The sequence below is a fragment of the Lycorma delicatula genome, chromosome 6, assembly GCF_047948215.1.
Source record: "Lycorma delicatula isolate Av1 chromosome 6, ASM4794821v1, whole genome shotgun sequence".
NCBI lineage: Eukaryota > Metazoa > Arthropoda > Insecta > Hemiptera > Fulgoridae > Lycorma > Lycorma delicatula.
In genome coordinates, this window is record NC_134460.1 from 107,360,127 (window position 1) to 107,383,094 (window position 22,968).

Sequence of the window (22,968 nt, forward strand, 5' to 3'; positions counted from 1 at the left end):
TCCTGGTAAGCCCCGAAACAGACCATCTAGTATTATGAAATCAGTAGTATCTTTCTCATCACAATATCGTCGTCAAATACTTTTTCATACACAAGTCTGGGCAATCCGAAAGTTTGTCTGGCAGTCAAAATTTTTGTTATACTACCTAGAACATAATTCAGACACCAATTGTTGAACACCCCGACCAAGTGAAAATTAAATAATTACTTTTTTGTTTTTTTATGAATTTAATTTCAATATAAATTCTATTAGGAAAACAACAATTTTCATTTCTTACCTTCCTGGCATCACAGGTCTAGCTAAGATGAAAAAATTAAAAAAGTCAAAAAATGGGGAATTTTTTTGCGTTTCTCTTCGTTTCATGACCCATAGACCACAAATAACAAAAAAGTGGGAGAGCAACGTTCGTACGTATATATATATATATATATATATATATATATATATATATATATATATATATATATATTAATATATGTGTGTTGGCGTGTTTGAAGCTTAATAACGTTTGACTGGATGAACCGATTTTGATGAAATCTGGCACAGAAACTCGTATATATAACGTAATTTGTTGGTAAAATTTTGGGGGTTAATTTTGTCAAAACTTTTCAACATAACCCGAATTTATAGCTCAGAACAAGCCTGTTTGCTTATCTTACATTTAAAAAAAAATTGCCCAAAATTATCCTTTCCCCCAATATCGAAAAATTTATCTTTTTATTTCATTTTAAACCAAATTTATGTCTTCCTAGGCGTAATAGTAGTGCAAGTGACCTAAAAAATATATACTTTGGGATTAGGGTGGAAGAGCCGATCAAACTTTGAAAAAAAAAAGATTTTTGAATCTTCTAAAACTTTTTTTTGATTTATTCTCATGTATCAATATTTCTCCATTATATAAGAACAAATAACGTCAGCATCTATTAAAACTTTGTTGCTAGCTTTTTTATCCTTTTTTTAAAAGATTAAGTAATAGTAAGAACCTCATACGAATGGTGATAACTGGTTTAATTAGAAAATAAAAGATCATGAAATAAATAAGTTTACAATTTTCTCGTTGAAAAATTAAACGAAAATATAACTACAATTTTAAGATACGAATGATACGTTTTAAAAAGATGAGTAATCTTTCAAATAAATGGACATGATAAACAAAGCATCATGCTGCTTTGTTGAATTAACACTGATTTTAATTAATCTTTAATACAAAGTCTTTTGATAATAACATAGAAAACTTTTAAAATTATTATTATTATACAAAGATAATAAATATCTTTGTATATACGATTCATGGTAGTTCGGACAATGTATTTCCACGTGTTAAGAAAATCCAACAGTTTGGAGCTTGATACTTTATAATATCACGCTCCATGTGTCAGGCTTATGCCTGATTTAAGCGACTCTACTCACGAATGTTAAAAAGAAAATTTTTTCTTGCCACTGAAAGCGCTAGCTAACCGAAACGAATTAATTAATATAAAACATGCGCAAATTAAAAAATATTTTTTGTTTAAAAAAATAAGTGATTATAAAATTTCTAAAAAAAAAAAAAAAAAATTAATAACAGCTGAATAATACACAACAGTTTCATTGTAAATTAACTGAATGTTACATACGAAAAAAAGTAAAACAAACAAAAATAAAAATAACAACATCAATAACAGGAAGAGGATATTGAGCAGGTGTATTTGTAACCACAGTTTCTAATTAAATACAACGTTATTATTAAAACACATTGAACCTGGTAAGGTAGATGGGAAATCAATCTACCGCGTTACTTTTTCCAATTATTCTATTTCACATAGAAATTCCATATGTAATTGTTAATTTTAAGACAATTACTTTCAGGTTATTAGTTTCAATTACATTCACCGTTGTATAAAATAAATTAATCTATGATGGGGATGTGTAAGTACAAAAAAAACTCGTTCAGTTTAATCAGGAAATTCATGTAAATTATAATTACTACACTTAGAAAGGCTGTCTGTCAGCATTCGCATTTAATCAATTTATATATAGTTAAAATTACATCCAATATTACACACACACACACACACACACACACACACACACACACACACACACACACCACACACACAGAGAGAGAGAGAGAGAGAGAGAGAGGAATTTGAACTAATTTTTATCATAATTGATTGCAGGTGACGGCTGTGCGATAAAACACACGAACACGTGCATTTGTGATGGAACTAATATATAATATTAGCATTATCAAAAAAAAAAAAAGATATGGATATATCACAGGCCTAACACCAGTGCAGTTATGAAATACAGTAATAAATGGAAAATTAATACTACAATCGTCATGAAGGTTTTTTCATCTCAGCCTTTTTTATACTGAAAGTTCTTGGTTTAAATATTCGTCAGTCATAGCACAATTTCATTTACCATAAGAAAAGACGAAAAAATGCTGTAATAGATGGGTTTCCTAATCAACAGAAGCCGTTGTGAATAAATACATACTTTGTTAACAATTACGAATGAAAAAACGAACGGTTTCAAAACAAACTAAACTTGAAAAGAAAAAAATAAATAAACTGGACTAGAGTAAATGTTTTATACGATTTTTATTTCCTGAACTTATATTCACATGATTTTTGCCAATATGAAATATTATAATCTTACGAACATGAAAATTTTTTCTGGGAGGGGGTGAGAAATGAGAATTAAAAAAACGATAAATTTTTATAAAAAATAACCTAACAACATTGTTGAAATACTTTACTGGCATTGGTTAGTTATTCTTATTTAGTAGAAAAATAATGATACATGGAAAAATTTACCCAGCATTTATTTTTTGTAATTGGTGGTAATTTATGATTAGATTTTATTGTAAAATTATCATTATAAGTTTAAATAAGCCTAAAAATGTTTTAAAAATTCAAAAAATCTGTATTTTTTCTGCTTCCCCACCTCAAAAATTACCTTTAAAAACATTTTTTTTTGATTTTTTATACTCAATATGTTAAATGGATGAAACTAAAAAATTTCACAAAAAATGTACGAAAATAAAAGGTCACCTAAGGTTTTCTTTATTTTTTAATTGTAATATTAGTACTAAAAGTTTATTAATTTTAATATAATTAAAAGTTTAAATAAATAAAAAATAGTTTTAAAAAATTCAAAACTTTTAAACTTTGATCGGCTTCACCCCCACCATTATTGCCACTAAAGTATTTTTTGGGGTCGTTTCCATTACTCCTATCCTTAAAAGATATTTTTTAAAATTCGGTTAAAAATATGCAATAAATAAAGATAAGTTTTTTCGATTTTTGAGAAAGGGGGAAGTGTTTTGAGAGATCATGTTAAGATAAGCATGCACGCTTGCTTATCTTAATATAAATTAAAGTTTTGTTTGTAGATTTTTCAGAAAATTGACATTTATTTTTCATATTACTAAAAAAACAAAAATAATAACATTTAAAGAAATTTTTTTAATACGATCCAACTCATTAAAATAAGGTTAGTGTTGAAAAAACAACGGCTGTTGCAGCTTTTATATTCTTGGAGAAGGAATTGAGATAATGAGATAAAAGTAATCTGCGGTAATGCTCTTTTCAAGGAGTGTCGCCCAAGTCATCAATATTATATGATGAAATATTGAGAAGAAACACTTATAAATGAATTAAAAAACTAATTAAAAAAAAATTAATATTACTGGAAGTAGTGGATGATTTTTACCTCGTGAAAAATATAGTAGGACACCAACTATGGTTTTGAATTTTGCACGTAAAGGTAGATGATGAACAGGAAGACCGAAGAAAATATGAAAACCAAAACAGATCAACAACGATTTACACCGTGAAGCAAAAGAAGAGAAAAAATGAACAGATAAAAAAATTACAATCTAGAAACAAATATGGAATGTTTTTTTATTTTTTGATATTTCATTTAACGATTCAATAAAATAATAAGTAAGCCCGTGGATAATCACATCGGCTTTTAATTAAATCCCTTCATACACGTACGTGTACAACGCTATATACTTCAGAAGAGACAAGAGGAGGGGAAAGCAGGGGTAATACGTCATGACAAAGCATACATTAGCATGGATTACGATTAACATGTCACACACGAGAATCTGCGGTAAATACAGGGCGGTACTAAGCAAGGCGGATACACTAGGTAGCCGTGTGAAATACACACTAATGTGCAAACAGCGGTCAGTATCAATCAGAGAATAGCCTTGTTATCTTACCTGTTGTTTAACGCTTACGTTATAACTATCTCACCGACATCCTTGTATATTCATATTAACTGTAATTGTGGCTTAACACGCACGCACATCTACATCCACAACATACAAGTAATATACAGAGGAACAAGATCTAATGTAAGCCGGGGAAAACAATAATCTAAGGTAAATTATTAGACTGATATACACAATAGGATATTTGAAAAGCTACTAGCAAATACAATCCGTACACTAATACCGTTCGAAATACGTGCGACAACGGAAAGGTTCGGATACGTGCTCCCCCCACGACATCATGGAGTACAGAGAGCGAGAGAAAGAGGGAGGAAATTCATTTACAAGAAGGAAGGATAATTACTAAGTAATATAATATAGTACATTATATCTAAACTTAACGTAATGAGAATTTCATCAGCATCAACCTAATACTGGATAATGATTAATACGGAGTATAGTGATGATCACTTAAGTGAAACTGTACTCATACACCTATAAATATTATACGGCGTTATCAAACGATTTAGGGTATTCACCGAATTATTTTCCAACATAAGAATTAAAATAAAATAGGTAAATACGTAACGGTGCGATAGATATTGATAAAATATTAAGAACAATCAAAACTGAATTAAATTTTACCTAAATAATATCACTATTCTCTTTCAGGCTTAAATAGAAAGAAAATTTCATTAAAATGTGTTAATCACTATTTTCAGCTTATTGAAAAATATAATATAATATCTAAAAATAAGATATTATAAAAGTTTAAAGACATGAAGTCGTGATCAACATTAAATAATAAAAACTGTGTTAATATCAAATTTTAAGCGGTATTAATTAATTAAGAGTTATTCTAAATTGTTATTGAATTAATTAAAAAAAAAAAAGGTTACTAACTTTCGAAAACTTAAAAAATATTTAGTTATAATCCAAAATTAGATGGCCATTTGGATGCAGTCACTCAAGTATATAAGGAGAAATAATAAAGATTTTTAACAAATACGTAGTACTAACGAAATAAAGAAAAATCGTTTTTTAGAAATGCTTTTAGAATATGAGTTAAAAATTTAGACAACGATTATCTATTTAGTCAAATTCAATAGAAGAAGGAGATCTAACTTAAAAAACTAAACCAATAAAATCTCCAATTTAATCATTTTTACTTTGGGATTGTCTAAAACAACAGTTGTTTATACTTTTGTAAAGAACATCATTTTCATAGTAATTCGTAAGTTCCATTTATGTCAATGGTTATTATTTATTTATTTTTTTAATTTACTTATTTAATTTATTTACATCTTTTCATGTTTTACCAACATTTCGAAGAAACGCACGGTATTACTTTCGGTCGCACGGTTTGTTGGGTGGGGGGTTGAGAATGATTTTTTTTTTACTATTGTGTTATGACAAGTACGAAAATACGATTCATTTAAAGTGTATAGCCCATGTATAAAATTTGTGACTCAAAAATCTCCAAAACTAAAACATTAATTTCAGTGAAATTTAGATACGCTGTAGTAGAGTATCTGAAGTTGTTTTGGGCTTTTTTGGACGCTTTTGGCTCAATCGATTGCAACCAAAAGGGCAGGTGCACAAGTAGATGTTACAACAGTCCTAATTCCAAAATTTCAATATCCTACGGCTAATCGTTTTTGAGTTATACGAGATACATACGGACGTACAGACGCCGAACCTAGTCAAAATGGATTCAGCGATGGATATTTCCGTTAAAACCTGAAAATCGAAATGTTTCGCGATCACATAACTTCATTTACTTCGTACAAGGATGTAATTCACTAAAAAAAAAAAAAAAAAAATGAATCAAATAATTCCCTATTTTGCTGTAACATTGTGTTCCCGTTATAACTCATTTTCCAGAAGCATTAGTTTAGTACATAATATGAATGTATTTTAGGCGAAACAATGGTATAATTGTAGGCTATCTGAAATGTGACGTTAGTGACTCTCGGAAATGGTAAAGCACTCTAGGTTATTTTAAGAGAAATTTACGTCACGTTTACGCTGTTAGGGTGTGTACATACACGATTTTCTTCGAGCGTACAAACCATATATCAAAATCGATACAATACTTTAAAAGTTACAACATACGTAATATTTAATAACGTTGAAATATATGATTTTTAATTTTACAGCTTAATTCATTTTTAAATTTAATTTAAAACTTACTATTAATGTGAAACATTAATTTCAAATATTTAATACCAACTGATAGAAATACGAACTCATTAAGAAAAAAAAAAAAAAAAAAAAAAAAAATCGACATAGAAGAAAAGACAAAAATTCGTAAGAGTTAATGACTATATTTTAACACGAGTTATCTAAACAGATTTTTAGAATTATTTTACTAAATTTATAAAATCGGAAATTGAGTGTACTAAAAACAATATTTTTATTGTTTTTTATTTGTAGTAAAGGAAGTACTGTGATCGAGAAAAATTTCGGTTATCAGATTTTAACGGTATCTCCATTCCATTCGGACCATCCCTGAATCCATTTTTACTAGTTTCGGCGTGACGTCTGTACGTACGTATGTATCTCGCATAACTCAAAAATTATTAGCCGTAGGATATTGAAATTTTGGATCAAGGACTGTTGTAACATCTAGTTGTATCCTCCCATTTTGATTGCAATCGACTAAACCAAATTGTCCAAAAACGCTCACAATCCTAAAACATTTGGATTCAGGACTTTTCATTAATTGCAGTAATAAGCCCTCACTGAGAACGTTTCAAAGATATAAGTGGTATTTATTTTCATTGGCTCCAGAGTTATAGCCAAACGAAATTTTAATTAATGAAATATTTGTGAAGGCACATCAGACTTCAGCTCTTTTTTTTTAACTTTTTTTAATTTAAATATATTATTTATTAATAATTATTAACCCCTGATTGTAAAAAAATGTTTACGAAACATAATAATTCAATAATACCATTAAAAAAAATATACAAATATATGAAAAAATATTGGAAGTTATTAATGAAATAAAAGTTGTGTATTTTTCATTAAAAAAAAAAACGTGTGTATGTAATTTAATAGGCGTACAATGAAGTCATGTGGTGTCCACATCAATTTTTTTTTCTGCGACTCAAATTTTAACTAACCGATTTCTTAAAAGACAATGAAAAAATTACTCGGTTTAACCTGGGCAGCAAAATGAATATGATTTTATGGCAACAAATTAAATAAATGCAACATAGCACCTGAAACTCTGTGCTTTCTTTTGTTAATCAAACTTGACTCACTTACAGATGCGGTAAAATTCGAATTAATAATCTTGTTTAATATTTAACAAACCTGTATGAAAAATACAAATACCAGAGTTACCACACAATACTGTTATATAATTAATATGCGCTTGTTTTAATTTTTATGGCTGCCCATTATATTACTTAAATAAATTATAATTTTGAGGCTGAATTTGGGATTATTAAGCTATAGCATTTTTGTTGCCACAATAACAATTAATCAAACTGCCTATATATACAAACACCATGCAAGATCTGCCAAAAGAAAAATAATCAAATTACCTCAAATTATAATTAATGTATACTAGTAAATTTGAACTTGAATTACGCTACAGAAGGTAAATTTTAATATTTTTTCAAATACCTTTATTAGGATTTGAACCTGAGAACTTCGACTTCTAAACCAGCTGATTTACGACGGAGTCGTAATTGTTTTTTTTTTAAATTTGAAAAATTTGTATTTTTTTCTTTATATAAAAAAATAAGCAAAAATTATCAACTTTATCATTAGAGCAGAAATTAAAAATTTTTTTTTAATATGAATTCGTGTCATGTACATAATTACACTACAGCAATACTGAATTAAAATAAATAATTGCAGCTAACTAATAATAAAAAAGAAAATGAACGCTTATAAAATTCAAAAATGTATAAGAAATCTGACAAAATTATTTTTAACTTACAAATTAGGCTTTATCTAATATAAGAATAATATCAATACGCTACATGAAATGGACAGTAGACACTGTTGATACGCTTCGCGACAACCGGGAGCGATATACGAACTGTTTCAAGCATGACATGAATGTTAACACTTAGATCACATACATGCATGTGTAACCTTATATATATACACACACACACACATTATATATCTATATAAGCCTATCTGTATACATAGTAAGAGGACATATCTGTATCTGACATGACAGATATTAGGTTCTTCAGTGCTACTCTCAACTATCGATTACAGTAAGATATTTATGGCCATCATGAACCTAAATCAGATTAACAGTCAGTCAACCTTCTTATTGTACAGTATGGGAAAAAACAAAGTAGGAAGTTTAATAATTTATATTTAGTTACAAATCCCTCTATTTTATTTAGATACATAAAATAAAAATGAACGCCTTTCATCAGTTTTACTCGATTATTAGTAAGAGAAAGTAATAAAGCATTTCAATATTAAAAAAATAATATAAATTTGCTACACCGTTAATTTATTTTTATTAAAAAATACTAATCATGACTTAAAAAGTTACATTACTGTTTCGTAGGATTTATACAACAGTTACCTAGAAGAGATTAAACCATTTACTAAAATAATTTAAAAAAATAAACACACACACACACACACACACACATACACACACAAAACCTGTTTTTTACCATTAAGTACTTCTATTTCATTAATTTATTACTTATTAAGGCTACATAATTTATACTACATTTTCAACAAAATAATAGAAATTATCAGGAAAACAAAAAAGAATCTAAAGAATAAAATTTTACAAGTTATTTCGGGTCATATTTTACAACAGAATGTTAACGTAAAGCATTCTAACAAAATCATTTACCTTAACTCAAAAAGAAACAAAGTTATTGTACAAGATACCACAAGAATTAAAATATCTCCTTTTGCAATAATATAATTATTAACAACATTTATAATACAATTATTAAATAGAAAATTTATTGCAATTTTGGTAACATAGATCGGATTATCGAATGATCGATCTAATATAATTATTTGATTATTTATTATTATTAGATTACTTACACATCGAATACATCACGCTCGACCACCGGTAATTACACAAAGTAAAAGTATTATAATTATGTTCAGGGCATTATCGTATATGTTTATTCTGTATCGGAAAAAAAATCATATTTAAACAAGAAACAATGTAATAAAATAAAAATGGAAATTCCGTGAAAAAAATCATGAAAGGTTACAAGGAAAATAAAAGGAAATTTAAAAAATAAATGAGTTAAATACTACGGGGTTCCATAAACTTAAGAGAAGTTGTGCTTGGTTTTCTTCCGTTTGGTAAAACTTGTCCGAGAGACAAGCAAACAAGCAGGCGGCCGGTAACTAAGTATAAAAGTAGTGTGGCCCTTTCGTCTACAAGTCTTACTGTTTACGGTTAACTTTCGAACTATCTTTTGTCTCTCATCTAAGAGTGTCCCATCTGCGGCTTTAATTGTTAGGTCTGTGAAACTGTGTAGCTACACACGCTTCATCAAATACGGAGACCCTAAACAATTCAATTTACAAGAGAATTTCTAACATTATACGATGCTCTCTAACAAACAATAAAAGTTTTGTGAACAAATTTATTACTTAATTTTCTGAAACTATTTGTTGATAAAACAAATTATAATTCTAAAAATTTTTTTTGTATACGTATATAAAACTCTACTATTATAATATAAAGATAAAATTACCGTGTTACTCAAACAATTCTCTTTTACTCAAAAGGGAAATTCTACAAAAATGTTTCGTACAAAAATTGTTTTATATTTCATTAAGTTTTACTACTGTTAACTAAAGTTTTAATTAAAATACATCCCAAGAAAAAAAAAATTCTTTAACCACGACCGAACTCCTGTTGGAAATTACAAACGTATTTATGAAAGCAGTTAAAACATCTATTTGTTTAATTTTTCATCGCTTAAAATATTACGCTAAAATCCATCCTCAAATAGTAAAATAAAATAAAAAATTATTTTAAAGAAGGTTAGACCTCCTATTCCAGGTTAAAAATTAAAATTAAAACAAAGAATTCCATGGAAAATTATTATCATTTAGTACATGTTGAAATACATTTTTTTATCATGTGTTCTATATGTGTAAGAAAAAGAGAATGGATTTAATTTCCTTATTCAAATAGTATAACTGTTAGATTTGATTAAAATAAATTTATTCTAAAAATTTCGATAGAATAGGTTTTACCGTTCTTGTATAATAGAATCAAAGAGATATAAATCCACATAACTGCACATGAATTGAAGTAACGTGCTTTCAATTTCGTTTTGTGTAAAAAGTGAAGATAATAAGAAAATAAAACCAGTTGTGAAGCAATTTATAGACAAAATATTAATTATAAGTACATCATAATTTACCGCTCGCTAAATTACCTCCTCCTACCTTCGAAAATCTAAGAAATAAATCCATTTTTTTATTAAACGGAAGACATTTATAGAATAGTTTACCCGATTTTGACAATTATCGTTTAAATTTTGAAAAATTAACAGTCATCTCTTACGTGTTCTATCAGTGATCAAAATATTATAACCCAAAAATGGTTATAAAATAGGAAAATCTACGGTTTAAAACTTATTGATCACCTAAAAATGCAGTTATTTAAATCAATTTATTCCTAAACTTTTTCTCAGTGTTCAATTATTGCAGCGGTGAAAGAATTAATCGAATCGGTCCAGTGATTTACGAGCTTTAAGCGAACAATCATAAACTCAGACGTTCTAATTGATATAAATATCTTAATAATTTTTACGCTTTGTAATCTCCAATATATCAAATTAAATTCTAATATTAAATCATGAAAATAAAACATTTTTTTTCTATGAAAAAAAGAACAGTTTCTATAAACGGGATTCAGATTCGTATTTCAATAAAAGATGATATAATATTCACTCCACCAAATTCAGTATAAGAAACAGAAGAAAAAGACAATTGAAGACAAAGACAGAACTTTGATAAGAGCAGGTGGACTACAAGAAAAGAGCTACCTTTATATTGCATCGACTTCAGCGACATCTGTGCCCGGTTAAATTCAACACAGATCTGTTTCCATATAAGGTAGCAGCTCTAGCCGTTTCAATATACCTAACTCTCCCGTTCAGACTCAAACGCTCGCCCGATAACTGGATTTTTGTTTTTACGTGGAATCGTCCTTTCTTTTTCTACTTTTTCACGAAACACCCCTCGCCTGCCGTCAATAAGGCTGTAAAACCTAAGTGCTCTTTTCCATCGTAACCGCCCACACTACAGTCGACGGGCCGGCCCATTCGCTCACGCAAAGGCACTTATAACGGAGGTTGGAAATAACGGCCTCCACTACACACCCCATAGAACACACATATATAAAATACCAAACCACTGCGATACTAGCATTTACTAAAGCCAGTTTTTTCACAGAAGCCACGCAATTAGTAGACTTGCTCTAAATTATAGTACATTTTTAACCTAAAAATATTTTAATAATAAAATATAGAGGAATTACTGCTGTAATCTCTTTAAGATTTTTATTTTTTTTATATATGATATCCTAGAATTTTAAAAGAGTATATTTAAATTAAAAATGTATATTAAAAGAGTAAGAAGAAGAAAAAAATAAGTAGAATTTTTAAGAAAATTTAGTAGTAACTGTAGAAGAGACATAATACACAGTTTATAATCGTGGAAGAAAGCGAAAAATAGACAAGAGAGATAATGCAAATATAAAAAATTTAATATTTAAAAGGATAATTTTGAAAATGAGATATATAACAAATTGTAAAGAGCTTTTATCAAGTAGCGAGTAACAATGATATAAAAGTAAGGTATACCAAATTATTAAACAAAAAATAATGTTAAAAGTATTATATACATCGTATTGAAAAATAAATCAAATTTTAAATACACAGCTCACCGGGCTGGTCTAGCGGTTAACTTGTCACAAATTTAACAGCTGATTTTCGAAGTCGAAAGTTCTGAGGTTCATATCCTACAAAACGTTAGTTGTTTTTATACGGATTTGAATACTAGATAGTGGATACTGGTATACTTTGGTGGTTGGGTTTCAATTAACCATACGTCTCAGGAATGGTCGGCCTGAGTCTGTACAAGACCATATCTCATTTACATATTATACATACTATCATCATCTCATTGGGCCGTGGGTGGTTGCTTATTGTTCACTAGTTGAACAGTTTGTAACACATTAGGGAAAACACACATACAGTTATATATATATAACTTTTATACATATTTATTTATAACTTTTGTTCAAATGATGAATCTAAGAAAAAAAACTCTAAGATCAATTGTTTTAAAAGTCAAGCAATTTTAAGATTACTTATTAATCAAAAACATAATTAAAATAAAGAATAAATATTATTTTCAAAATTTATATTCAGTTACATAAAACAAATAAAACCGTTGTGCATTAAATTCATATGAAATGCACACGAAATAAATCCAAGTGAAAAAATTTCCTTTATTTTAGCAATAAAAATACACAAATAAAAAAATAAAATGTAAACGATTATTATCGACCACTGAAAATTAATGTACTTATTTAAAAAACAAAAGCTAATGATAGACTAAAAGTAAAATTTAATATTCATATAATATCGTTAAAGAAATACTAACAAAATGAAAGAATAAACTGCGCTCTTAAACCATACTGCCGGTTCAACGGAAATAAAAATTCAATACGATTTTTTTTTGCAAGAAAAAGTCGCGAGATAACATTCAGAAATGGTAAAAAGAACGAATATGAACGGTATACGCATTTCAGTTGAAGAATAGAAAGTAGAAAAAAAGGAACACGAAGAAAAAGGAGAAAAAGAAAAATAAGAAAAGAAAAAGGTTATCGCTAGAAAAATTGATAACAGTCTGTACAGACGATCACTAGCGTGTGTCCCACATAAATATTTCATTGCACGACTTGGAATGAACATTCTTTCAGTGAGTGCGTTAACATAAATTATGAATACATATAGTGAATTCAAGCAAGAAAGCATGCACATATGCGTGCGTGAAAGTGTTAACATTTTACATACATATATACATATACACACAAGATAGCGCAAATATAAGTACCTACGAATCATATTAATAAATGTGAAAAGCCTGAAGATAGGTAAATAAAACAAGAGTAAAGAAGGAGTTCTATGTAGCAGTAGAAATAATAATAATAAACGATAACACTAGTAAAATACAGGTTACTTTTTTTCAAGGAACAATCAACAGAAAAGCTTTCTTCGTATTACTCCCGTACTTTAACAAAACACTTGAAACATCAATGTTTGGTTTCCATCTAACTCCTTTGGCTGTACCGAATATTCCGAAGTAATTTTTTCTTTTACGCGTTTGACCTTCATACATTTATTTTATAACGCCATTATTTTTATCAATTTAAAAACTAAAATTATATAAAAATAATTATTTTACTGATATACGTTTGATATAATATCATGTTAAACCGTTTGAAGTTGAAATTTGAGTTCACATATACCCTGCAGCATAACTTAACCGTCTTAAGAGTAATTTTCGCAACGAAGTTAAAGTTATACCACACTAAATCCTACATGATTAAGTGAAATTTAAGCGAACAAGAGACTAATAATGATAAGAGAGAGAGATAGAAATATCGCAGTAATAAAATTAGGTTACTTACTCGTAAACATTTACACGAAAAAAATAAATCTAAAATTAAAATCGCAACAAAATTATCGCTAAATATTTTAAAAGCTATCTTATTAAAACAAATAAAAAAAAGCTAAATTAAATTACTTCAGTAGCCACAAAATGATCTATTAAAATGTAAAAGTATATTATAACAAAATTATTAGTTAAATTTAAACTTATAAAAGAGAAAATTTCTAACGAAAATTCAGAACAAAAATGATGAATGACTATTTAAGTTTAAAGAGAAAAATTCATTTAAAAAATTCAGCTTTATATGCGAATCATGTTTCACCCATTAAAAAAAGGCCATGCGAATATCTTTAAAAAAAAATCTTGAAGACTCATATAATCAACAAGATAAATTTACGGAAATGACCTAGAATAGGTCAATTTTCCTCCAATAAAAATAGATAAATAATAACCTGAAAATAAGATTTTATATAAAATCTTTAACGGTAATTGATTGAATAATATATTAATTCTCTTGGTTTCGTTACAGACAAATTTTGTATGAATGTATAAAAATATATTACCTATATAAAGATTTTTAAAACTGCTACCACAAATAAAGGTTACATTAAAGGAAAGACGCCAATATAATAAGTGATTTATCAAGGATTCGTATGTCGCAATAGAAAACTTATGTACAACGTAATTTAACGGGTAATTATCATATACTTAACGTTTATCAGAGTAATGTTACGTATATTTTAACTTCACATCAATAATTACCTAACCAGAATCACCGAGTGATTCACCATCCAACTTAACTTCGCGATTTATAAAAACGGGTAACAAATCGTTTATTATACACAAATATTAAAAAAAAACAAAAATTGTAGGATAACTTACGACGTGATTTTTGCTACAATTTCACCTTGTTATTCACAATAAGGTGGACGGCGAAAAAATACTTTAAAAAATATATAGTTTTTATATGTAGATATTTTATACAAACAAATTTACATTCATCACCAACAGAAAAACAGCTATAAAAGATAACAAAAGAAACTTTAACTATGGAGTACTTTCAAGGAATTCATCACATCTTCATGAAAAATTATTGAAATAAAATACATATAAACATGTTTATTTTCTGAATATTTTACGTTGAGGCCTGAAGTAAACAATTTAAATGTGTGTGATGCGTGTAAATACACAAAAAACATATGACAACCATCAACCAATTGAAACAATCCATCAGGTGGTCAAAAATGACATATCACTTTTAAAAATCGCTCCCTAACGGTAAGAACGTTAATCATTACTTACGCTTGTTATTAATCTCAAATTATCACATTAGTAGTTGTTATTATGTAATTATAAATACGTTAGGTCTCTATACCCCAATGTAAAATGCAGTATTATTTAAAATGTTTTATTAATTTCAGTTTCCTAATTTTACAATACTCATATTATTAGCTACTTCAGTAGACAGATTAGGCCTTTTTTTTCTTAACCACCCTAACGTATTACTTCATAGGATGAATGAGGATGATATGAATGTAAATGAAGTGTAACTTGTACAGCCTCAGGTCGACTACTCCCGAGATGTATGGTTAATTGAAACCCAACCACCAAAGAACACTGGTATCCATGATCTAGTATTCAAATCCGTATAAAAGTATCTGGCTTTACTAGGATTTGATCCTTACAACTCTTGACTTCGAAATCAGCTGATTTGTGATGACGAATTTAACCACTAGATCATTGATTCCCAAAGTGGTCCAGGTGGACCCCCAGGGGTCCATGGGAGACTCGACGGGGGTCTACGTTGGCGTGACAAAAAAAATGGGGGTTCACAATTCGTAAGCGGGGGTCCACAAAAATTCATCTGGTTTCGATAGTGAAGAACTAAAATGTTGGCTTGACTTTCCGTATCAATCTAGGCAGATAATGTTTTGAGAAGCAAAATTGTAACTATTTTGTGATTGTCATTGTAGAAGTTAGATTCGTTATTAATGTTTAATTTTAATTATATTACGACAATTTTATTATATTACATTGCAATATGATAACAATAATAATTAATAGTGTAATGATTACATATTTGAATAAATGCAACACAAAAAATATACTATTTTTCTTTTGCCTTTTACCACTTTGAATGGGAAGTTTTCTAAATAAAATAAGTGAGAATTGATTGCTTCCTTGTGCTGTGAGTAATGTCAAAAATGTAAAGTTGTATGGAAGCATTTTTTTTTGATCGGCCAATTTTACTTTTTTGACATCAACTCATAGCAAAGTCAATCAAAAATTAACCAATCAATTCTCACTTTTTTTCGGAAGCTGTTAGTTCGTGGAAGTCAGCCGTAACGCAAATTTTCATAGTTAGATCTAATTTTCACATTTTCCGTCGACTGAAATATGGTAGAAATGTAGCTGCAGGGGGTCCACCGGAACCAGCAAAAGTTTGAAAATGGTCTATGAGTAAAATAAGTTTGGAACCTCTGCACAAGACCAACCCGTTGGGTACGACGGATTAGGCTTAGAGTAAACAAACGTACCGTGTGTTAGTGCAAGTATTTGAATTGCAATTTCGTACATATCAAGTATTATATTATATAAACAACAGCAATACTTCATAGCTATTTGTATTCTATGACACAATTAAAGTATATTTCCGACACTATTTTAAAAATGATAACTTGGTCTTGTGAAATTTCATTATTATTTTAACAGTGGAATTGTTAACTGCTCGTGACAGAAATTAATTTCAGCGAGGTTGTTTTTGCCATTAATTTGGTAGAAATATGTATCTTACTGAAATTTTGACTTATTTGCTTTATTATAGTGCTAAAAATTAAGTTTTTTTTATAAGTGTTTTTAAGTGAAATTTAATAACTATGGCCGAGAGTCTTCTTGCTGTTTAGTTAAACAAAGAAAAGGTAAAATATTAGGAAGTGGGGAAAAGACGATGGTTCTTAATGTTTTCAATAACTTTCGCGAAAAACATCCAAATTTAGAAATTAAACTAGTAGAAACGCTTACGTCTGAATTCACAAGCCGGTTCAAGTATTACGAGATCGCAAGCTGAAAAAAAGAAAAATGTACAGGGTAGTGTACACGCCAAAAAAAGAAAAGAAAACGTTCAAAACTCGTTTTAGGCCAATTTAACGATTTCAATCAAAATGCTGTAAAATAGAAAAAATGGTTTCTTTTTTAAAAATGACTTGGCCACTCAGTAAGGTATTTTTAGCCGTCACAAATAATCCGGATTTACCGAAAATTAATCGGGATAATTAACATAAACTTCTTTTAACGATCAAATTTGGAGGAAAAAGTAGAAATAATTTTATCACTGATAGAGATGACATAAAAAGTTGGCGAAGGAAATATATGAAAAAAAGATTTTATTATGTGGATGGAACTCGGGTGAATGAAGGTCATTCAGCCGAAGGTCATTAAGTTTCGTGTGACACTTTCGTTAAGACATTTAAACAGGCTTTTCTATCTGGTTTAATTACCGGTATAAAATCGGAAAATAGCAAAGGAAAACGGTTGACTGTAGGTCATGCAGTGAATGAAGTTGGATTTGTTAACGATGCATTATTAGTTTTCGAATCCAATAAATGGGTGATTATCACAAATATATGAATGGTAATTTTTTAAAAACCGATTTAATACGATTATGAAATTAACTACCCGAATAGTGTCGTTGTTATGGATAATGAACCATACGATACAAGCGGATATAGTATCGTAACTCGAGAAGAACAAATCCCATATTTGGTTATACAATTTTAAAGATTGAACTCCAACAAGATGTTAAAAGCAAAAATTTAACAAAAATGTAATCGATGATATGGCTGAAGCAAATGGAGATACAGTACATATGGTGGAAGCCATAAGCCTTCCATCACACCACGGCAATGTGAATCCAATAGAACTATTATGGAGTCAAGTAAAATAATTTGTAGCTTGGAATAACAAAACTTATAAATTAGTGGACGTAAGGGTTTTACTTGAAAACGCTGAGGTAACGGCAGATCAGTGGCGGAACTGTGTTAAACAAGTGCTGCAAAAAGAGAAAACGTGGAAGACGGATTATTTCGTTGATATCGAGGTGAATAAACTCATAATTAATTTCGCAAATGACTCCTCGGAATCTAATGTTAGTGAAGATGAAGATGAGGTATAGAGTGAATGTGATTAACCGAGTGATTCGCTGTAAGAAATTGAGAAAAAAAAACAAGAAATTGTAATAAATCATAAAATATTTTTTTAAATTTATTTTATGCATGTAAATAGTTCATCAGGTTTTGTGTAAAGCACTTAAAATCTATTTACAAACCTATTTATGGTTATCATTTCATTAAACCATTATTATTTTGTGTAGCTGCTTGCTGCATATGATAATTACTACTGTAACGGTAAAATAAAATTACCATCGAAGATAGTTTTTGGTATATTTAACAATTTATAACCTTTTCTTAATTTAACAAATATTACATAATGTTTTACAATATACTAAGCAATAGGCAACTATTTCTATATTGGTATTACGATAGAAACTAAATCAGGCGCACAGCAGCTGTCGCGCAATTTTGTGTATACCCGGTTCATACTGTCTCACTCGGCATCGGTTTTGTTTACTTCAGGTCCCAACCTAAGTAGAGAGAAATTAAAATAGTTATATATAAAACATTGTTAAATTTTAAAACTCTCTTGTCTGCCACACCGGATTAAAAATTAATAATAATTTATAAATACCGAAGATGTGGATGAATTCCGTGAAGATGCTCCATAATAAGGTACTCACTTCTTTTCTAACTTTACCGAAGCACGTAGACAAGTGTATTTATAACTTTGCTAACTGTATTTTAGTGGTAATTGAATATTATTTAATACAATGTTAAAAATGAATATTTCACACACACAATCGCAAAATATATCTGTAGATCGAGAAAACTAGTGAATGAATTTCAGAATTTCTATGGTAAATTATTCCGACTCTATTTACTTTTTAGTAATTAATCTCTGATCACTCTTAAATTAATATTAGTTTAATGTAAGTTTAATAGTATAAATTTTAACTTTATTACTGTCTTGAATATATGTGACCATAATAACAATTTTTATTATTATAAATGATTTATTAATGTACAACAGGTGATTTGAAAATTATTTTATTACACACCATTTTATTCTATCATCGAATTTATTTTATTAACTAACAACCATTGTACTAGGATATTCAATAAACGTTAAATCAAATAATCAAAATAATAATATCTACACAGTTGTTCCTTTAAATAAATTAACATTCTTCCTAATTAACAACAAGTACAATAATAATAATAAAACCAGTTTGAATACATAATTAGTATGCAAAAGGAATGAAAAAATAATGGATAAAAATTATGCCGTCGAAGAGATCCAGTTAAATTAATTTTCACTGAAATAGGAATCATACCGTAAAATATCTAGTAAACTGAAATAAATAATTTAAATAACATGCAACAACAAAACTGATCACTAAAAAAGTCAGTAGAATAATAAGCCATTTCAATGATAAAACAAAACAGTAACAATCACATTAAACTGATTTTATTTAAAAAAAAAAATAATAATGTAATTAATACTTAAAATAGTTTGATTAAATTTGTTATCCCAACCTCCGTGGCTGAGTAGGTAGCGTCTCCGTATTTCATGCGGATACCCCGGGTTCAAATCCCTGCCAGGTATGACATCTTTTCGTACGCTACCAATTTCCATCAGTTTAATGACCATAGCTTTTGAGCCCACTCTTTCGCATCAAAAAAAATTGTCATCACGAAAAATAAAACACGAATAAATACAAAAGCTATAAGAAAATAGTTGACTAAATTATAAAATTATCTGAGTAATATCGTTACTTAAAATGCTGAAAGAAATGATCATAGATGGACATAGTCTGGGTTACATCAGCCCTTACGAACTTTAGACGTACCTTCCCGCATACGATCACATTCGACATGAATCCATCAGAGAATGCTTCCAAAACGTGAACTTATAACTTCTTACAGTAAGAAAAAAGGCAACGTAACGGAATTTAAACTGATTTTGTTATCGGTAACAACAGTTTGTTACCGGTTCTATTCCGGTAGAAAATTACGCTCTAAATAGTTATATAATCTACCCTTACGAAATTTTCAAATGAATTTGAAGCTTTATGATCAAACGAAGAACTTTTTAAAGTACGATGGTTGCTTTATAACAACAGTTTATCAGCTTATCGGATAAAATCAATCTTTATTAAGTGGAGTATGAGAAATACCAAATATTTACTGGGAACTAATAACACATGTTACAGCCTGTAACTAATCTATAATAAATAAAGTTAAAATAAAATCATTGGAGCAGTTTGTTGGAGAGAAAAAAACATTTTAGAAACTTGGTCCCAAACTGAAAATTTTACGTCAGGTCACAAAAATTCAATATATTTAAAGACCGTTCTTCAAATTATTCGGGTAAAGTCTGAAAAAAAAAATCAACTAACAGTTGAATTATAAAAGACAGACAGACAATCTAAACCTTTTGAACCATCACTTCATTGAATCCAGATATTTAGAAAGAGTGAGTGTACGATTTTAAAAGCTAATTATTCTACAACTATTTTATTTATTCAAGAAAGATTAAAAAATTAAATTACATATAAACGCAAGATTTCTAAATAAAAATAGACGGAAGGAAATAATTATTATACCATATTAAACGATTGCGATTACTTAGAAAACGTAAGAGGGAATACAAAATAAATATGTAAGAGGAAAAACGGAACTGCTTTACTGAAGTCAAGCGTATGGACTGTTCTAACAGAAACAAATGGAACACATCAATAATGTGCTGCTACAAAAACATCCGTAATCTGGAACAGAAAAGACGTAGAAAACTTATTTTCATTTGTACTCGAAACAGAAGAAAGGATGAGAAAAGAGACAGGCGATGAAGAAAAGAAAAGCTAAAGCTAAAGTTTTATCGCTTACAAGCACGAACGAAAGAGGAGAAGTAATAGAAGACGTAAAGGTAAAAAGGGATGAGAAAGACGATGACAAGGAGCAAAGGTAGCAGACGCAATACTTTACAAGTGGTGTTCAAGAACGCCCGTCTAAGTATTTACCAATCCTTCAACACAGTTCTCCCTGTAATGTAAATAAATATCTTTCTTGTATATCTACGATATTTTTCACCTATGTACGTACGTGTACGTAGCCTACAATCATCTGCGTAAATCAATTACTTTTAAACCTTATTCTAAGATTGAAGTAAATAAAGTTTTGAGTTTACTAAACGGAAAGAAGGATATTATGTAAGAAATTAATTACGTTTTATATACTTAGATGTTCGAGTAGAAGGATGAAATTTAGTCAATGAAAATCTCTAATACAAGGCAAATATAACTTAAATTATATATTCATATAAAAGATTACGATAATACTTTGCGTAGCATATATTAATTTTATTATTCTATTTATCATTTATGTCAAGTGGACGCTACGTTACGGTTATCGGTATGGGTGGAATAACTCCTTTTATACTGGGCGACATGCACACAGTTTGCACCCCCTTCCATTCCTAGAAAAAATCGTAGCATACTCCCACCTTACATCAACTAATTGTGATAGAAAAGTTTTCTTATGCACTACCACGTAAGACTTCCGATTAATTATTTTAGTCATTAAAGTTCTTGTTTACATTAAAAAAAAACGGGAGAAAAATTTATTTTATAGACATACAACTAATTTAATGCTTCTTTATTACAATGATTAAGGAATTATACATAATTATAATGTAAAATAACATAACGAAGGAAAAAGTACGAAATAAAGGAAAAAAATATAATACATAAAAAAAAAAATCAAGCTTTTTCACTCAGCGATAAAGTACTATTATTTTTTTTCTGTATGTTCTTTTCTCCACCCTAAGATGACAATTACAAAATTTAAATAAAATATACTATTGAAATGGCTTAAAATCTTAACCAGGATCAGTTTCGTAAGATTTTATTATAAATAATCATGCAAAAAAATAATTCTATATAAATAATAACGATAAAAATTCACTCACCCTCTGTATAGACTTCCTTGGTAGTGGAAGATAGCAGAATAACAACAGTGAAGAGTGCGCTTCGCAGGGCAACCAACTTCACGATCATCGTGTGCACAGTACCACCTGAATCAGGGGCAGTAAAGATGAAGTAATAAATCTTGCTCAATTTATTTTATTTTTCTATAATTTATATATTAATATAAATTTAATTAATTATCACTTATACATAACATTTTTTCTACTCTACAGTAATACAATAACAATAATTTTAAAATTATTAGGACATGATTAATTATCACAGTCATTTTAATAATAGATAAAGAAGCAGATATAACAGAAGTATTTCTCTCATCATTATAACATAGTTTGAGATCGATTGTAATTAATACATATCGATAAATTATTATTCGCTGCTGAAAATTTTAATAACCTACATTTTCTTTTATCTCTATCAAGTCCCATTTCAATAAAAAATTTACAGTGAAATTATTAATGATTACAAGAATAAATTGAAATTAAAGTTTTTAAGTTTATGTTATTTATTTTTCATTTTGATAAAAATAATAAAACATAAATATATGCGGTACTATTAAAAATGTTTAAATGACCTTTAAAAAATTAAATCGTACGTAATATACGTAAATTTTTTCGTATGAATATTATTGATGCAGTCCAACGTAAAATCCATCACTTTGTTAAAATTTTTTAACGGCACTATAGAAAAAATAAATCATAATAATAAACACCATAAATAAATGCACCTAAGTTTAAAATAAAACAAAATATTACAAGAATTATAACATTAAGTTTTATGTAAATTTAAATGATGTACGAATTATATGTTAATGCGTTTAAAAAATTTAACTCATTAATGGCAGTAAATTTATATCGCTGAACTAATACATCAACCGATTTTTTTTTTAATACGTAATAAATAACGAATTATGACAGGTAATATAAACCTAATAATACTTTAGTCAAATTAAATATTGTTTACTAATATTATGTATCAAAAATAAATATAAAAATTCAAAACGCAG

The 22,968-nt window shown here is 28.5% G+C and overlaps 1 protein-coding gene across 5 annotated transcripts in view; it reads right to left on the reverse strand.

Annotated features, from left to right (window-relative positions):
- Lar (tyrosine-protein phosphatase Lar) overlaps window positions 1-22,968 on the reverse strand; it is a 1,154,003-nt gene that overhangs the window by 782,861 nt on the left and 348,174 nt on the right. For all 5 annotated transcript variants that reach the window (XM_075368293.1, XM_075368291.1, XM_075368292.1 and 2 more), the window contains exon 3: window positions 21,947-22,051. In XM_075368293.1, the coding sequence (XP_075224408.1) occupies window positions 21,947-22,034 (88 nt within the window). In that variant the 5' untranslated portion in view covers window positions 22,035-22,051. The remainder of the gene's footprint in view (window positions 1-21,946; window positions 22,052-22,968) is intronic.